This window comes from Pan troglodytes, chromosome 10, assembly GCF_028858775.2.
Source record: "Pan troglodytes isolate AG18354 chromosome 10, NHGRI_mPanTro3-v2.0_pri, whole genome shotgun sequence".
Taxonomy (NCBI): Eukaryota; Metazoa; Chordata; class Mammalia; order Primates; family Hominidae; genus Pan; species Pan troglodytes.
The window spans coordinates 100,299,866-100,317,366 of NC_072408.2; the positions used below are offsets into that span (position 1 = coordinate 100,299,866).

Below are 17,501 nucleotides of genomic sequence, written 5' to 3' on the forward strand. Positions count from 1 at the left end.
CTCTTAACTACTCTTACATCACAGTATTTGTTTTCCTTCTACCTTTCCCACTGCCACTCGTGGGAGGCCCTTGCTAAAGGTTATCCTCCTCCATCTGATTTCTAAGCCTTCGAATTCCCTGGGGCCAGCTTCTAGGCCCTTTATCTTTTTTTTTCTATACCTAGTCCAACCTCTACTTTCCAAACACACCTCTTCAAGTACCTGTTTTTTGTTTTTTTGGAGATGGGGCTCTCACTCTGTTACTCAGGCTGGAGTGCAGTGGCATGACCATAGCTCACTGCAGCCTCAACCTCCAGGGCTCAAACGATCCTCCTACCTCAGCCTCCTTAGTAGCTGGGATCACAGGTGTGCACCATCAACCTGACTAATTCTGTTTATTTTTTGTAGAGACAAGGCCTCACTCACTATATTGCCCAGGCTGCTGACTTGTTTTGTATCTCCACTGGAGTGTCTCAGAGCCATCTCAAACTCAACAACTCCCAAACGGAAGTATGCATTTCCACCCTCATCAGACTCCCCAAACCTGTTCCTCTTTCAGTCTTCCTTGTCTTATGAAGGGCGCCACTGTCAACTAGTCATCAAAGCATCACCTGAAGTATCTTCCTCCCTCTCAATCAATCCATCAGCAAGTTAAGTCATCACTTCCAATTTCAAAATACATCTGGACTCTTCCTGTCTCTCCATCTCCACTGCCACCACCCTCCATCACATGATTTCTTGACTGCAGTACTGCAGTAGCTTCCTTGCTAGACTTGCCTGCGGTCTTGCCACTCTCCAAACCACTCCTCCCAGGGCAGCCAGAGTAACCTTTTAAAAATAGAAATCAAATTATGTCACTTCTTTCATGTAAAAATCTCAAGAGACAGGGCTCACTCTGTCACCCAGGCTGGAGTGCACGGCACGATCATAGCTTACTACCGCCTTGACCTCCTGGGCTCAAGCAATCCTCCCACTTCAGCCTCCCATTCCCAGGGTAACTAGGACTACAGGCACACAGCACCACCTACTCTATTTAATCTCTACATATGTCCTGTGTCCTAACTCCATGTTAACCCCTCCAAGGCTTATGAAGCCCAACATGACCTGGCTCCAAATCTCATCTCCTGCCGCTCTCATCCACACTATCCACCCTACTCCAGTATATGGTAAGCTATTTCCACCACATTAAACCTTTGTGTAAGTTGTTCCCTCACTCAGCGTAAACCTGTCTCTCCCCTCTCTTCCCCCAAAAATGTTGGTTTCTTTTCTGGTCTCAGCTTTGTGAGACCTTCCCTGGTCCCACTAAGTGAGTCTCCCTGTTGGGGACTGGTCCCACTCTGCTCACAGCCATCAAGACTCGACATCTGGAATTATCTTTGATCCATTCTTCTTACACTTTACGCAGGGAATGTTCAACCAGTCCAGTTGACTGCTCATTCAAATCTGTTTCTCCTCTCTGTCCCTTCCTATTGCACAGTCCAGAAAGACATCATGGGTGGCTTTGGAGGATGGACACGACTGGAAAGGACACAGATGGGCCCTCTGTGGGCTTCTATAAGAGCAAAGATTAGCCTCCTGATATTCCGTGGGAAATGAGGAGACACACTACACAGCCCGTATTTAGTTTTCTTTACTATGTGATGTGTGTTCACTTACTTTCAATACTAGTCACTTCAGGAATATGGTTCTTAACTTGTTGAGGGGTTTATCAATTCCCTGGAATACATAATAAAAGCTATAGATTCTTTCTTAGAAAAATATACAAAAGCAAAATTTTGCAAATCATGGGAGAAGGGAATTTCTAGGCGACCGCTTCTGCTTTACCAGCCAATCATCTACTGTCTTGGATACTTGCAGCGTTATCTAGTCTTTTCATTCATTCAGCAAACACTTCCTGGAGACCTATAATGAGACCAAGCACAGTCTGAGATGCTGGGTTTGCATACAGTGAAGAACAAGATAGACATATGTCTCTGTCTTCATGGAGCTTACATTATCCAGCATGAGAGACATTAAACGAGGTTGGGTGTGGTGGCTCACGCCTGTAATCCTAGCCCTTTGAGAGGCCGAGGTGGGCAGATCACCTGAGGTAAGGAGTTTGAGATCAGCCTGGCAAACATGGCGAAACCCCATCTCTACTAAAAATACATAAATTAGCTGGGCGTGGTGGTGGCCACCTGTAATCCCAGCTAATTAGGAGGCTGAGGCAGGAGAATCGCTTGAAGCTGAGAGGCGGAGGTTGCAGTGAGCTGAGATCATGCCACTGCACTCCGACCTGGGCGATAGAGCAAGACTCCGTCTCAAAAAAAAAAAAAAAAAAAAAAAAAAAGAAAGAGACATTAAACGAGCAAACAATCAATATAAAGTCAGGTAATGGTAAATATTCTGAAGGAAAATAAAGCGGGGCATGGAATAAGGGTGGGTGAGGCTATTTTAATGGTGTGGTCCTTTCTAAGATGATATTTGAGAAAGACCTGTAAGGTCATGAGAAGAGGTCAGAGAAGCACATTGCTGGCAATGGGAACAGAGAGTGCAAAGGCCCAGAGGTCTTTCCTTCCTCCTAAGATGGAAAGCGAGGTCCAGGATTCTGCATATTTACTTCCTCCCATAATAGGTAGCCAGCACAGTTCTGAGGGCACAGTGCCAGGTTTTCCGAGTGGAGGTTCTCTTTAGGTTCTGATTTCAAACGTCCAAATCCTAGCCTCCACATTTCAGGGCTTCTCTGGAATGTCTCTTCCCCTGGGAAACTTTAACTCATCTACTAAAGAGCAATCTACGATTTCTCTGAATATTAACATAATTTTTTAAAAAAGTACTTACAGGTTTGCATGGTGGCTCATGCCTGTAATTCCAGCACTTTGGGACGCCGAGGCGGGAGGATTGCTTGACACAAGCCTGGGCAACATAGCGAGACCTCGTCTCTACAAAAATATTAAAAAATTAGCTGGGTGTGGTGGTGTGCGCCTGTAGTACCAGCTACTCAGGAGGCTGAGGTTGGAGGCTCTCTTGGGCCCAGGAGGTAGAGGCTGCAGTGAGCCGTGAGGGAGCCATTGCACTCCAGTCTGGGTGACAGAATGAGACTGCCTCACAAAAAAAAAAAAAAAAAAAAAAAAAAAAGCTTGTTACTTTCTAAGGGTGTGTGTTTGGGGCAGTGATTTTGTTTTTCTGGGCACCTTAGTAACACTGCGGCCACGCTTCCGCAACTAAAGGCGAAAGTCCATAGCAACGATCCTCCCTTTCTCTCTGCACCCGGGCCGCTTTCCCGCGGAGACTACATTTCCCAGAATGCCCCGTGGGCCGGGACGGCGCGCGCAGCGCTGTTTCGTGGGACCAGGATTGAAACAAGATGGCGGGCTCGTGGTGAGAAGCCGTCAAGGTAACCGCTTCCCTCTACTCCTCCTGTCGAGGACTTCCTCGAAACTGGGCAGTCCCACAGTGTTTGTCGACAGTTGTCGAGGTCTCCCGCCTGTCGTTCCCGGCAGGGCGAGGTTGCCTGCATCCCCAGCCTTTCTCCTTCCTGCAGAAGAGCCGGCATGTGGCTGCGCGCTTCCTATAGCGCCCCCTTTGTTCCCTGGCGGACGCCCGTTGGGGAGGTGATGCAGCTTGTGGCTCTAGGGACTCCTTTAGGTCGAAGAGTTCCGGTGCTCCTGGTACCCTGTTCCTCAAACCTCTGGCCCTCAGAGGCTCTGTAGCTTTTGTTTTGGGGTTGAATTCCGGGCTAAGGGACTTGACCTCTGAAATGATCTTCCTGGGGTGAATAATCTGACTCCCAGCAGGGCGTGCTTTTCTCTGGGCTTCGGACAGAGGGGACCTAATTTCCCCCAAGATGTTTTATTCGTGGTCAGAGGTCATGGGTTTACGTCCCACGGATGTATTAAGCAGCGATATACTGAGCAAGTAATCGATTGACCTCTCTGAGCCTTTGTTCTTAATCTGAAATGGAGTTGCCTGCTTCACACACTTGTGAAAGTCAGAGCACATATTGTATATGAAAGTGGGTTGTAAACTAAAAAGCACACCTATGAGCTCAGGGTTAACGGTGTTAATGTACTGGCAGTGCAAGGTATCAGTGTGAGTGGTTTAGACTAGCAAATAAGAGGGCCTGTATCCTAATTCTCTTTTATCACTATTGGGGGAAGGCAACGGATACTCATTGAAGACTATTAAAAACAAGGTTTAACAATGGTTATTTGTCATTTATTCACAACAGGCCATGAAGATTGTGGTTTTCCCCATTTTGTCATTGGAGAAACTGAGGATCGTTTAGTTAATGACTTGTTTAAAGTTTCCCAATTTGGCAGTGACTGACTCTAAAGTCCTTGGAAGCAAGACGTTTAAATTTTGTACTTTAGTTTCTTCATGAATCAGAATAAAGATACCTCACATGATTAATACGAGAGCAAAATGAAATGGTGGTGAAAGTACGTTAGAAAGTTAAAGACTTTATACACATATAAAATGGTGAAATTTTATCTGGGACTTGAGGGCATTTATGAGTTCCTCCAATTGAGTAATAGGCTAAGGATAGGCCTTGTTTGATATTTGTTTATTATTATTATTATTAATGGCTCAGGGCAGACAAATATTTCATTTAATCAGAAACAGGATAGTACTGTAAATGATGTAGTATCTTGTGTATGGAACCTTGGAGGTTGTACACAGCCACACTAGCATTAAAAGAATGAATACTCTGTACCATTTGTGAGTGACTGTTTCAAGAGTAATTACACATTTACTGAGTATTCATTAAGTGGAAGGAGCTGCACTGGGTCCTGCAGAGAAGTTTGCATCTAAGATAAATAGTAATGGACATAGTTCCAGTGGTTCTGATCTTATATTCTGTCCATGTTGCTCTTCGTCCTGTTGTTCAATCATGTGGAATTGCCAAGTTGTTTAAAAGCATTGCTTCAGTTGACTTCTAGGCAGTGATTCTTACCTTGTTCTTGTGGTGTTTAATATAACTTAAATTTACCATAGGTAGCACTGATTTTTCTTTATCTCTTCAGCAGGAGTAGAAATTGGTATTTTTAGAAGCAGATTCTAAAAGCAGTTTCTCTTCGAAACATCTTTTTTCATACCACTTGATAAGCATCTTGAAACACCATGGCTGTAACTGCAGTAAAATGGGTGATGTCAAAGAGAACTATCTTGAAACATTTATTTCCAGTCCAAAGTAAGTGAAATTTTTTTTAATGTTTAAAAGGTTTTAAACTTTTAAGAATTAAGAAAATTTAAAGCATTTAGTTATTGTATATGCCTGTAATTTGCAGGAGTGTTTGCAACAATGGAAAGTGGGAGAAAACCTAAATGTCAGTCAGAAGGGGAATGGATAGGTCAGATGTGGTGTCTCATGCCTGTAATCCCAGCACTTTGGGAGGCTGAGGTGGGAGGATTGCTTGAGGCCAGGGGTTTGAGACCAGCCTGGGCAACATAGCAAGACCCCCATCTCTAAAAAAAAAAATGTGGGTCGGGGAGGGGAATGGATAAATTATGGTACATCTGAACTGTGACTGTCATGTAGCTGTTACTGACATGGAAAGATCTCCAAATAGAAACAAAAAAAGCATGTCAGAACCACATCTATATATATCTATCATATGATCTTATTTGTATGTTTAAAAGATGATCCATCATATGCATATGTGCATATGCATAAATGCAGAGGTAAAAGGTCTGGACCAAACAGTGGTTATCTGTGTAGCCCACTCTTGGGATTTGGCTGAGGGCAGGAGTAAGGGACTGGTCAAGGGTAACTTTCTCTTGTTCGATTACATGTATTACTTTTTTAGTATATCTCTTTTTTTTTTTTTTTGACGGAGTCTGGCTCTGTCGCCCAGGCTGGAGTGCAGTGGCATGATTACTTTTTTAGTATTTCTTAAAATGTGCGAATAAAGGGTAAATTCACAGTCCCATCTTCCAAAGATAATCATTGTTAATATTTTGGTGGATTGTCATTGTGTTTTTTCTATGTACTTAGCCATTTTAAAAAAAATGAAATGTAATTTCTGCCTTTCTTTTCTAAAGAACTGTATATAGTTAGTATTTTCTCGAAAGCTTGTTAATACATGTTTGACAGTCAAAGCATGGACCCAAATAAGTAAATAGAGTATTAAAGTCTTTTTTCTCAGCCAACTGTGCTTTCTTTTTCCTTTTCCTGTCTGTAAACAGAGTTTATAGCTCTTATAAACAGCTCTTATAGGAAGCTTTCCATTTCTAAAGTAGACATGTATAGAAGGCTACAGTAGGTTTGCCTTTTTATATTAAACTATGTCAGCCAACTTTTTATTTTTATTTTTTATTTTAGATTCGGGGGTACATGTGCAGGTTTGTTACGTGGATGTATTACATATACTGAGGTTTGGGCTTCAACTGAACCCGTCACCCAAATAGTGAACATAGTACCCAATAGGTAGTTTTTCAACTCTTCCCTCCATCCCTCCATTCTGTTTTGAGTCCCCAGTGTTTATTGTTCCCATCTTTGTGTCCATATGTACCCAATGTTTACCTCCTACTTGTAAGTTAGAACATGTAGTATTGGCTGTTTTTGCATTAATTCACTTAGGATAATGGCCTCCAGCTGCATCTGTGTTGCTGTAAAGGACATGATTTTATTTGTTTTAATGTCTGTGTAATAATCCATGGTATGCATATACACCACATATTCTTCCAGTCCACCATTGATGGGCTTGTTTCCATGTCTTCGCTATTGTGAATAGTGCTCTGATAAACATGCAAGTGCAGCTGACTTTTTAAATACAACTCTGCTTGACCTTGACCTTTGTCTCTTCTTTCTTATTTCCTATTTACCACCATTTGTAATTGAAAGTTTGCTTATTGAATTAGGGAGAAAAGAGCTATTTGAAGAATGGAGTAAAAGTAAAGTAATAAATAGGCAATTTGTTATGCTTGAGACGAGGAAAATATTTTACTCAGTAAACACCTTTGTTGAATAGAATGCTCAAAAGTTTGCCAGATCCTACTCTATTTTATTTTATTTTATTTTTTGAGACTGGATCTTGCTCCATTGTTCAGGCTGGAGTGCAGAGGCATGATCTTGGCACACTGCAACTTCTGCCTCCCAGGTTCAAGTGATTCTCCTGCCTCAGCCTCCCGAGTAGCTGGGATTATAGGCACCTACCACCAGGCCTGGTTAATATTTGTATTTTTAGTAGAGGTAAAGTTTCACCATGTTGGCCAGGCTGGTCTCAAACTCCCAACCTTAAATGATCCTCCTGCCTTGGCCTCCCGAAGTGCTGAGATTACAGGTGTGAGCCATTGCGCCTGGCCTAATTTTTGTATTTTTAGTAGGGGAGGGGTTTCACCATGTTGGCCAAAACTGGTCTCAAACTCCTGACCTCAAGTGATCTGCCCACCTCAGCCTCCCAGAGTGCTGGGATTATAGGCATGAGCCACCGCACCTGGCCACCAAATCCTGCTCTTATAGGAAGCTTTCCATCCCTGCTTCTTTGCTTGCCCCACTCTCCCATTTTTTAGGGCCCTAAACATAGAAACATTTATTACATTATATTCAAAGTAAAATCAACTTAGAATTCAGTAAATAGAACAGGACATTGCTTAAGAGACTTTGGATATAAACCAAAATAAGTCACAACAAAACTACAATCAGCTTTTGATTATCTAGGAGCATTTTTGTTGTTGAGAATTGGGAGAAAGACCCTTACTCTTACTTCTTAGATTCCTCTTTGCCTTGCAGGAACCCAGCTCCTAGGCTAATGAGAAGTCACATCCAATCAGTTTTTACATAGACTATGTTTTGAAACAATTAGTCCTCACACAGGCCCATCAGAAAACCAATTAATGTGTCCCTGAATAATTGAAAATTATTTATATATCTTTTTCCCCACTGGATTTCCCACTAAGTTTGTACTGTATCTAATTCATTTTGGTGTCCCTGGGGCCTCTCATTCATGATAGGAGATCTATCAGTGTTTGTTCAAGTAATCTGAATGGTTTAGAGTTAACTCTCAAAATATCTAGTTAACTAAGAATTAGGTTACCCTAGAAAATCATTCCGTTATCAGTTATCCTAATACTCAGTGACCTAACTTCTTATATCCTAAAAGTCCCTTATACTGCAAAGTTCCTGTTGCTACTATTACTGAAAGTAAAGGGCTGGGCAGGGTGGCTCACACCTGTAATACCAGCACTTTGGGAGGCTGAGGCAGGCTCTGAAGTTTGAGACCAGGCTGGGCAACATACGAAACCTCATTTCTACAAAAGTTACAAAAATTAGCTGGGCGAGGTGGTACACGCCTGTGGTCCCAGGAGGGAGCCAGCTTACTCAGGAGGCTGAGATAGGAAGATTGCTTGAGCCCAGGAGTTCGAGGCTGTGATTGTGCCATTGTACTCCAGCCTGGGAGACAGAGTGAGACCCTGTCTCAAAAATAAAAAATTAAAATTAAAGAAAGTTTCATTACTGTTATTATTGATGTTTAATAAAAAAGGGAAGGACAGTAAGATTGGAGGCAAAGCGAAATCATGATTAAGGAAGAAAGTTCAGTGAGCAAAAATAAAAAGCCTTCCTTATATCCTAGAAGGAATATTTTAAAATTTCCCAAATGGTCAGTCAGCCCGGGAATGTAGAACACTTCACAGTTTTCAAAGCATGTTAAGCCATTTGATCCTTATAACAGCTTTGATTTTGGTAGCCCATGTAGTATTATCCTCTTTATGAAGGTAAAGAAACTTGAGTTCTGTGGCCCTCATAAGTTCACCCAGGGTCACATATTTGGTAAACAAAAACTGTGACCAAAATCTGGATCTCCCCACCTTACTTTGTCCTGTATACTTTCTACTGTACTTCCTTTTCTGTAGCAAGGTAAAATACTGAGCATTTGAAGATGGGACAACTTTTAGCTTTCATAGCTCTTTCAAAATGCAATTAGATATATATATGTAACAAGAATAACTCATAAATTACAGAAATTATTGTTAATTGAAATTCTTTTGGCACATTGAGCTTAATTGCTGTTAACTTTGGCATTGGTCCTAATTATATATTTAGAGCTTCTGCTACTTCTATATCCAGAATTACTTCCATTGGTAAAATATCAGGTAATGAATGTTTCCTTATTTTTTTTTCAAGGTGAAGTCTCACTCTGTTGCCCAGGCTGGAGTGCAGTGGTGCAGTCTTGGCCCACTGCAGCTTCGACCTCCCTGGGCTCAGGTGATCCTGCTATCTCAGTCTCCCAAGTAAGCAAGACTACAGATATGTACTACCATGTCTGGTTATTTATTTATTTATTTATTTTTCAGATGGAGTTTCACTCTTGTTGCCCAGGCTGGAGTGCAATGGCATGATCTTGGCCCACTGCAACCTCCGCCTCCCAGATTCAAGTGATTTTCCTACCTCAGCCTCCCAAGTAGCTGGGATTATAGGCATGTACCACCATGCCCGGCTAATTTTGTATTTTTAGTAGAGACGGGGTTCCACCATGTTGATCAGGCTGGTCTCGATCTCCTGACCTCAGGTGATCTACCCACCTCAGCCTCCCAAAGTGCTGGGATTACAGACGTGAGCCACTACGCTTGGCCTATGTTTTGTATTTCTTTGTAGAGATGGAGTTTTGCCATGTTGCCCAGGCTGGTCTTGAACTCCTGGGTTCAAGTGATCCACCTGCCTCAGCCTCCCAAAGTTCTGGTATTACAGGCGTGAGCCACCATGCCCAGTCCTTATGAATTTTTCAAACTTCAGTTATGCAGAAACATTTGAGAGGCAGTTCGGCAATCACTTTTTAATGTGTAGGCACTATAGGGGACACAGTAATGAACAAGGTGCAGTTCCTGGCCTTAAGGAACTTATTTAGACTTGTAGGTGAAACAGACATCTAGCAACACTAAGAATGCCCAGAATATGAGGCAGAATGTGATAAGTGTGTCATGAGGGCACAAACAAATGTCTGTGTAAACACAGAGTAGAAATTTTACTGAGTTTCTTGTTAACTAAAATACTGTTGTCTTGAGTTTTCTTGTCTGCATATTTCAGAACACTTAATTCTGTCACCCAGTCATGTTTCTTTCAGTGAAAATGTATATCATCTAGTTGGTTTATATTCAGAGATACAAAATTGTATTTTTTTAATTTAAATTTTTTATTATTAATTTTTTTTTAATAGAGATGGGGTCTCACTATATGACCCAACTATGTTGCCCAGGCTGGTCTTGAACTGCTGGATCAAGCGATCCTGCTGCCTTGGCCTCACAAAGCACTGAGATTACAGGAGTGAGCCACCACACCCCACCAGTTTTAATTTTTTTAGAAACGATTTTGCTCTGTTGCCCAGGCTAGAATTCAGTGGCACAATCATAGTTCATTGCAGCCTCACCCTCCTAGGTTCAAGTGATCCTTCAGCTTCAGCCACCTGAGTAGCTGGGATTATAGGTGCATGCCACCATGCCCAGCTAATTTTTAAAAATATTTTTTAAAGATAATATCTCACTGTGTTGCCCAGGCTGGTCTCAAACTCCTGGCCTTGAGCAGTGTTGGCCTCCCAAAGTGTTGAGATTACAGGCGTGAGCTACCATGCCTAGCTTTATAATCTTCTTTTAATATTAACCCAATCCATGCATAATTAGGAAGGTCCCAGTGATGTCAAACAAGAAAATAAAATATGGCCAGGTGCAGTGGCTCACACTGGTAATCGCAGCACTTTGGGAGGCCAAGGCGGGCTGATCACCCAAGGTCAGGAGTTCAGGACCAGCCTGGCCAATATGGTGAAACCCCGTCTCTACCAAAAATACAAAAATTAGCCGGACATGGTGGGCGCCTGTAATCTCAGCTACTCGAGGGGCTGAGGTAGGAGAATTGCTTGAACATGGGAGGCGGAGGTTGCAATGAGCTGAGATCGTGCCACTGCACTCCAGCCTGGGCGACAGAGCGAGGCTCTGTCTCAAAAAAAAAATAAAATAAAAAAATAATAAAATGGTATAAATGATTTGTCTTACGGAATGCTCCTGTTTATAAGCACAGATAATTGAGAATTAATCTTTTCAGAGATGAAATTAAGTTTTGAATTTGTATTTTATCTTGTATCAATGGAATTTTGGGGCTCACATTTTGCTGAATAGTCTTTTTTATGATAATCATGGATTTAATAGCAGCTTAACCTCTCTAGGGCAAAAAAAAATAATGAATTTAGTTAAGGGACTTTTTAATGCCTTGGGGTAAGGATTTAGAGCATATGTATATGCAGTTATTGGGGAGAGGAGATGTGTACAAAGGTGGAAAACACAGATACATGTAAATAATGCAAAACAAAAAATGACTATAAAGAAGGTATATCAATGTCATATGAGGCACCGATTGTGGGACATGTAAAATAGACAACTCTTTCTTCTGTGGAGAACCTTAGGGGCAGGGAGAGTAAAAAGGATTTCATGGAAGAAGAGTGTTTGACCTTTTTTTTTTTGAGATGAAGTCTCACTCTCGCCCAGGCTGGAGTGCAATGGCACGATCTTGTCTCACGGCAACTTCTGCCTCCCGGGTTCAAGTGATTCTCCTGTCTTAGCCTCCCGAGTAGCTGGGATTACAGGCATGCACCACCACACCCGGCTAATTTTTTGTATTTTTAATAGAGAGGGGGTTTCACCATGTTGGCCAGGCTGGTCTTGAACTCCTGACCTCAAGTGATCCACCTGCCCTGGCCTCCCAAAGTGCTGGGATTACAGGCATGAGCCACTGCGCCTGGCGAATATTTGACTTTTAAGGATGAGGGGTATTTGAACAAAATGGGGCTGGAATTCCATACTGAGGACGTGGTAAAGGCATGGAGATAGGGAAGGCAGGATAGGTTACAGTTCTATATCACAGGAACAAGAGGCTCTGTTGAGACTTTGATTCTTGGCATTGACCAAGGTGCATTCAAAACTTGCTTTTAACTATATTGAGCTACTTTTAAATTTTTTTCTTTATATTAAAAGAATACCCTTTTTTGAACATAGGAGAATCTTTCACAAGCTTTTAAAAAAGCAATTATAGCTGAGCACGGTGGCTCACACCTGTAATCCCAGCACTTTGGGAGGCCGAGGCAGGTGGATCACGAGGTCAGGAGATCGAGACCATCCTGGCTAACACGGCGAACCCCGTCTCTACTAAAAATACAAAAAAATTAGCCAGGCGTGGTGGGGGCCTGTAGTCCCAGCTACTTGGGAGGCTGAGGCAGGAGAATGGCGTGAACCTGGGAGGCGGAGCTTGCAGTGAGCAGAGATCGCACCACTGCACTCCAGCCTGGGAGACAGAGCAAGACTCCGTCTCAAAAACAAAACAAAACAACAACAACAAAAAAAGAAAAACAATTTTGGCTCTTGAATTTGCAGGTATTCTAAAAAAGGAAAATATGCTTTAAAATGTAAGCATTTTGATTAAGAAAAGTTAATTTTAAACAAATCATTTCATATTTCATCACTTCACCACCACCACCCCCCCTTTATAAACTATGCACCTTGGAAAACCCAAATACTTTATTTTTATTTATTTTTTTGAGACAGAGTTTCGCTTTTGCACAGGCTGGAGTGCAATAGCATGATCTCAGCTCACTGCAAACTCCGCCTCCCGGGTTCGAGCAATTCTCCTGCCTCAGTCTCCCGAGTAGCTGACCATGCCTGGCTAATTTTGTATTTTTAGTAGAGACAAAGTTTCACCATGTTAGTCAGGCTGGTCTCGAACTCCTTGACCTCAGGTGATCTGCCCACCTTGGCCTCCCAAAGTGTTGGGATTACAGGCGTGAGCCACTGTGCCTGGCCCCAGATACTTCAAGTTCTTTCTTGGAAAGGCTGGAGTACCCAAACACTTTTATTTTTTTTCTTACCTGGAGTCCTTGTGCCTGTTACTCACTCTGCTAGAAACATTGTTTTCATCTCTTATCAATCCTTACTTATTTTCTCATTCTTCAGAGCACCTTGGACATCATCTCCACTGAAAAGGCTTTCTTGAACCTGCACAATTTGTTTGGTAGCCTTTCTGTGTGGCCCATCTTTGCCAATGTTTACCATTCCTAACAGTGCTTATCCTCTATGTTGTAATTGTTTGTCTGTCTCTCTCACAAGCAGACTATACCCTTTTGAGGGTAGGGACTGAGTCTTGTTTGTTGTTGAATCCCTAGCCCCTAGCACAGGCCTGTTTCATACTAAACAGTAATGTTGGTTGAATGAGTAAAACTAGCTTTAAATTTATGGAGAAAATATGCTCAAATTAACCAAATCTGTTTTACTGTTTGGGGTTTTTGCAGATGGAGCTTTATATTGTGTTTGTCGTAAATCTACGTATTCTCCTCTACCAGATGACTATAATTGGTATGTATTAAAATTCAATTGAAGAAATAATAGTCTTAGCTATAGCTGAAATGATTTAATTTTATTTCTTGTTTTGATGTCTGATGCTTTCTTTTCTCATTATTCTTTCCTTAATTTTGTTTTTAAAAATTATTTTAATGATTTTATTTACCCAGTATCTGGGCTTATAAACATTTTAAATAAAAATCATTGTCATTGTGTTTCATTGAATATTTAATTTGTTATAAGACAGACATGCTGTTTAGAACTGCTATCTTTTCTTCCTAAAGCATGCTTTAGCTTTTTGGAAAAGTTAATTAGTTTTTATAGGGTTCATATCTATTAGCTTAATCCATTATTATCTTTTCTTTTGTTTGATATTGAATAATCCTAAATTATACATACTTAATTTAGCCACCATTTATTTGGTACTTATTCAATTTAGTCACTATGATAAGAACTAGGAATAACATATGACATTGTCTTTTTTCTCTGCAGCAGAGTCTGATATGCAGAAACTGCAACCTATTTTCTTAATCTATGTTGTTTTTATTACAAATTATAATAAAAATATTTTTTCTTCTCTCTTGACACTAGTTTTATTTTTATTTTGTTTTCGAGATGGGGTCTTGTTCTCTCGCTCAGGCTGGAGAGCAGTGGTGTGATCTTGGCTCACTGCAACCTGAGATGGGGTCTTGTTCTGTCACCCAGGCTGGAGAGCAGTGGTGTGATCTTGGCTCACTGCAACCTCCACCTCCTGTGTTCAGGAGATTTTCCAGCCTCAGCCTCCTGAGTAGCTGAGACTACAGGCGCATGCCACCATGCCTGGCTAATTTTTGTATTTTTAGTAGAGATGGGGTTTCACCATGTTAGCCAGGCTGGTCTCAAACTCCTGACCTCAGGTAATCTGCCCACCTGGGCCTCCCAAAATGCTGGAATTACAGGCATGAGGCACTGCACCTGACCTTTTATTTTTGTGAGACAGAGACTCACTTTGTCACCCAGGCTGGAATGCAGTGGCACAATCTCAGCTCACTGCAGCCTCAACTTCTGAGGTTCAAGTAATACTCTTGCCTCAGCCCCCCAAGTAGCTGGGACTATAGGCGTGTGCCACCACACCCAGCTAATTGTGTATTTTTTGTAGAAACGGGGTTTCACCATGTTGCCCAGGCTGGTCTTAAACTCCTGAGCTCAAGCAATCTGCCTCCCTCGGCCTCCCAGCGTACAAGGATTACAGGTGTGAGCCATCATGGTTGGCCTTTTATTTTTGAGACAGGGTCTCGCTTTGTCACCCAGACTGGAGTGCAGTGGCACTATGTCAGCTCATTGCAGCCTCAGCCTCCCAGGTTCAAGCTGTCCTCCTGCCTCAGTCTGCCCAAGTAACTGGAACTACAGGTGTGTGCCACCACACCTGGCTAATTTTTTTAATTTTTTGTAGAGACAGGATTTTTCCATGTTACCCAGGCTGGTCTCAAACTCCTGAGCTCAAGTGATCCGCCTTGGCCTCCCAAAGTGTAAGGATTACAGATGTGAGCTACCACGCCTGGCCTTGATACTAGTTTTAATTGTACATCTAATGAGTACTATAATAGCGATGAAATTGGAATAGGTAACAGTTTTTGAACCTGGAAAGACTGAGTCGTATAAGTGTTTTGCATTATATAAAACTATCTTCTCGTGAAGAAATCGTTTGACAGATTAAATGTTCATTGTAGCCATGTTATGGTATTCAATCTTGAAACCACGGTGAAACAATCTAATGCCTATTCTTTGTTAGCTACAAATGTATTTTGTTGTGGTATTTAAGCTGACATATTCTGTGGGATGGTCTTCATTTGTCTCCTGTGTTATGGGTACCAGGTTTGCCAATCCAGTGATGTAGTATCTTCAGCAATTTGTGATTAATTTTAGCTTTTATTTATTTATTTATTTATTTATTTTGAGATGGAGTCTCATTCTTTTGCCCAGGCTGGAGTGCAGTGGCGTGATCTTGACTTCCTTCAGCCTCTGCCTCCTGGGTTCAAGTGATTCTCCTGCCTCAGCCTCCTGAGTAGCTGGGACTACAGGTGTGTGCCACCACACCTGGCTAATATTTGTATTTTTAGTAGAGACGGGGTTTTGCCAGGCTGGTCTTGAACTCCTGACCTCAAGCAATCTGCCCACCTCGGCCTTACAAAGTGCTGGGATTACAGGCATGAGCCACCACGCTGGGCCCAGAATGATTATTAGGCCGGGCACTAATTTTAGCTTTAGGCTGGAGTGCCCACTGCACTCCAGCCTGGGTGACATAGTGAGAGTCCATCTCAAAAAAAAAAAAAAAAAAGGTAATCATTTTGCCTTGAATACAGTATAACTTTATTTCTAAAACATTCTTTTTTTTTAGCAACGTAGAGCTTGCTCTGACTTCTGATGGCAGGACAATAGTATGCTACCACCCTTCTGTGGACATTCCATATGAACACACAAAAGTATGTATGAGAAAATTTCTTGCAGTTTTTAATTTGCTGTTAGAAATGTTTGCACTTCTTTATAGTATCCAAAAAGAAGGGAGTCATCTGATTTTCTTTGTTTTAGATTTTCTTTTGGCTTTTTAATTTTACTATTTTGATTTTTCTCTTATTTATTTTTCATCTGCTTTCTTTACAGTCTTTTTTCAGAATACAAAATGAACCATTTAAACACAATTATGGCATCAGTTTTCTGGTCTAAAAAATTTGGTAGATTTCTGGTTAAGGATCAAATACATCTAGTATAAAATTATAAAATGCGTTATCCCATACTACCCCATATTATAATCTAGACAATTATGAAAAAGTTGTATTTTAGAGTGCTGGGATTACAGCTACTTTTTTACTATTGGTTCTGACAGTTTTTTTTTTTTTTTTAACATTTGGTGAATTTCTTTATTTTTATGTTTTAATGGGCCAACATAGGTATATATTTTGAATGGCCCAGTTAGATTTTTTTCCCTATTTTTTAAAAAGCCAAGTACTAGATAGAAGAGGATTTTGTATTTTTTTAATATAATTTATTTTTAGTTTGACCCAAGTCTTTTTATTGTTTTGTATTTGAAATGCTTTTTCCTATTTCTTTAAGCCTCCTTCTACTAGGTAATGTTTGATTAGTTTTTTTTTGAGACAGGGTCTCACTCTGTCACCCAGGCAGGAGTGCAGTGGCGTGATCCGGCTCACTGCAACCTCCACCTCCTGGGTTCAAGCTATTCTCCTGTCTCAGCCTCCCGAGTACCTGGGACTACAGGCACCTGCCACCACGCCCGGCTAATTTTTGTATTTTTAGTAGAGACGGCGTTTCACCATGTTGCCCAGGCTGATCTCGAACTCCTAAGCTCAGGTGATCCGCCTGCCTCGGCCTCCCAAAGTGCCGGGATTACAGGCATGAGCCACCGTGCCCGGCCTTGATTTGCTTTTTGAGGAGAAAATTAGATGGTTTAAGTCATCACATGATGTATTTAGTGGTACTTATTTTGAAAAATCATCATTAGGGTCAGGGTGCTGGTTGATTTGACAAATAATTTCTTTTTTTTTTTTTTTGAGACCGAGTCTCACTCTGTTGCCCAGGCTGGAGTGCAATGGCGCAATCTCGGCTCACAGCAGCCTCTGCCTCCTGGGTTCAAGCGATTCTCCTGTCTCAGCCTCCCAAGTAGCTGGGACTACAGGCGTGCACTACCACACCCGGCTAATTTTTGTATTTTTAGTAGAGACAGGGTTTCACCATGTTGGGCAGGATGGTCTCGATCTCTTGACCTCATGATCCGCCTGCCTCAGCCTCCCAAAGCGCTGGGATTACAGGTATGAGCCACCGCGCCCGACAAATAATTTCTATATTCCTTTTTAAACTCACCATTTTGTCTCCCTGCTTTGTTAGGAAACAAAAGCCAGGTATCATAGGTACTAATTCAGTGCCTCTTTTTTATCACTTATTTGGGCAACGTTTAGAAAAATAGGCCTACATCACTGAGTTTTGGCCTATAAACCCTCCAGGTCACACTATGTTGTGCCTTTGTCCATTGTTATTTTGTTAAATATCTTCGGTTTATTTGCCGTGTTTTAGCAATTATACTAAGAATGCCAGGTCATTTCATAGCATCCAGACTCTTATCCCCAAATGGCTCTTTATATCTCTGAATCTGACCCTCCTCAACTGTCAAAACTTTCCCACTGTACTTGTAGAACTTACCACCCTTGGCAAAATCTCTTACAATCTTAGCCTAT

General features: G+C 41.7%; 1 protein-coding gene and 1 long non-coding RNA gene across 7 annotated transcripts in view; one reads left to right on the plus strand and one right to left on the minus strand.

Moving 5' to 3' along the window:
* Positions 1-1,486: 1,486 nt before the first annotated feature.
* LOC129136674 (uncharacterized) lies at positions 1,487-3,258 on the minus strand. Its single transcript, XR_008538552.2, has 3 exons — positions 3,153-3,258; positions 2,800-2,900; positions 1,487-1,881 (listed from the first exon to the last, which is right to left on the minus strand). It is a non-coding gene; the product is annotated as an uncharacterized LOC129136674 (long non-coding RNA).
* The window catches only part of MRPL42 (mitochondrial ribosomal protein L42), a 49,154-nt gene continuing 34,910 nt past the window's right edge, over positions 3,258-17,501 (plus strand). For 3 of the 6 annotated variants that reach the window (XR_673545.5, XR_010148121.1, XM_054664605.2), the window contains exons 1-4: positions 3,289-3,355; positions 4,989-5,152; positions 13,227-13,290; positions 15,653-15,737. Coding sequence is in view for 3 of the 6 variants with exons in the window: in XM_054664605.2 (XP_054520580.1) it covers positions 5,083-5,152; positions 13,227-13,290; positions 15,653-15,737 (219 nt within the window). In the remaining 3 variants the exon portion in view is untranslated. Of the gene's footprint in view, positions 3,356-4,985; positions 5,153-13,226; positions 13,291-15,652; positions 15,738-17,501 lie in introns of all 6 variants that reach the window. The other 3 variants (XM_509266.8, XM_009425995.4, XR_673546.5) reach the window with 3 other exon arrangements.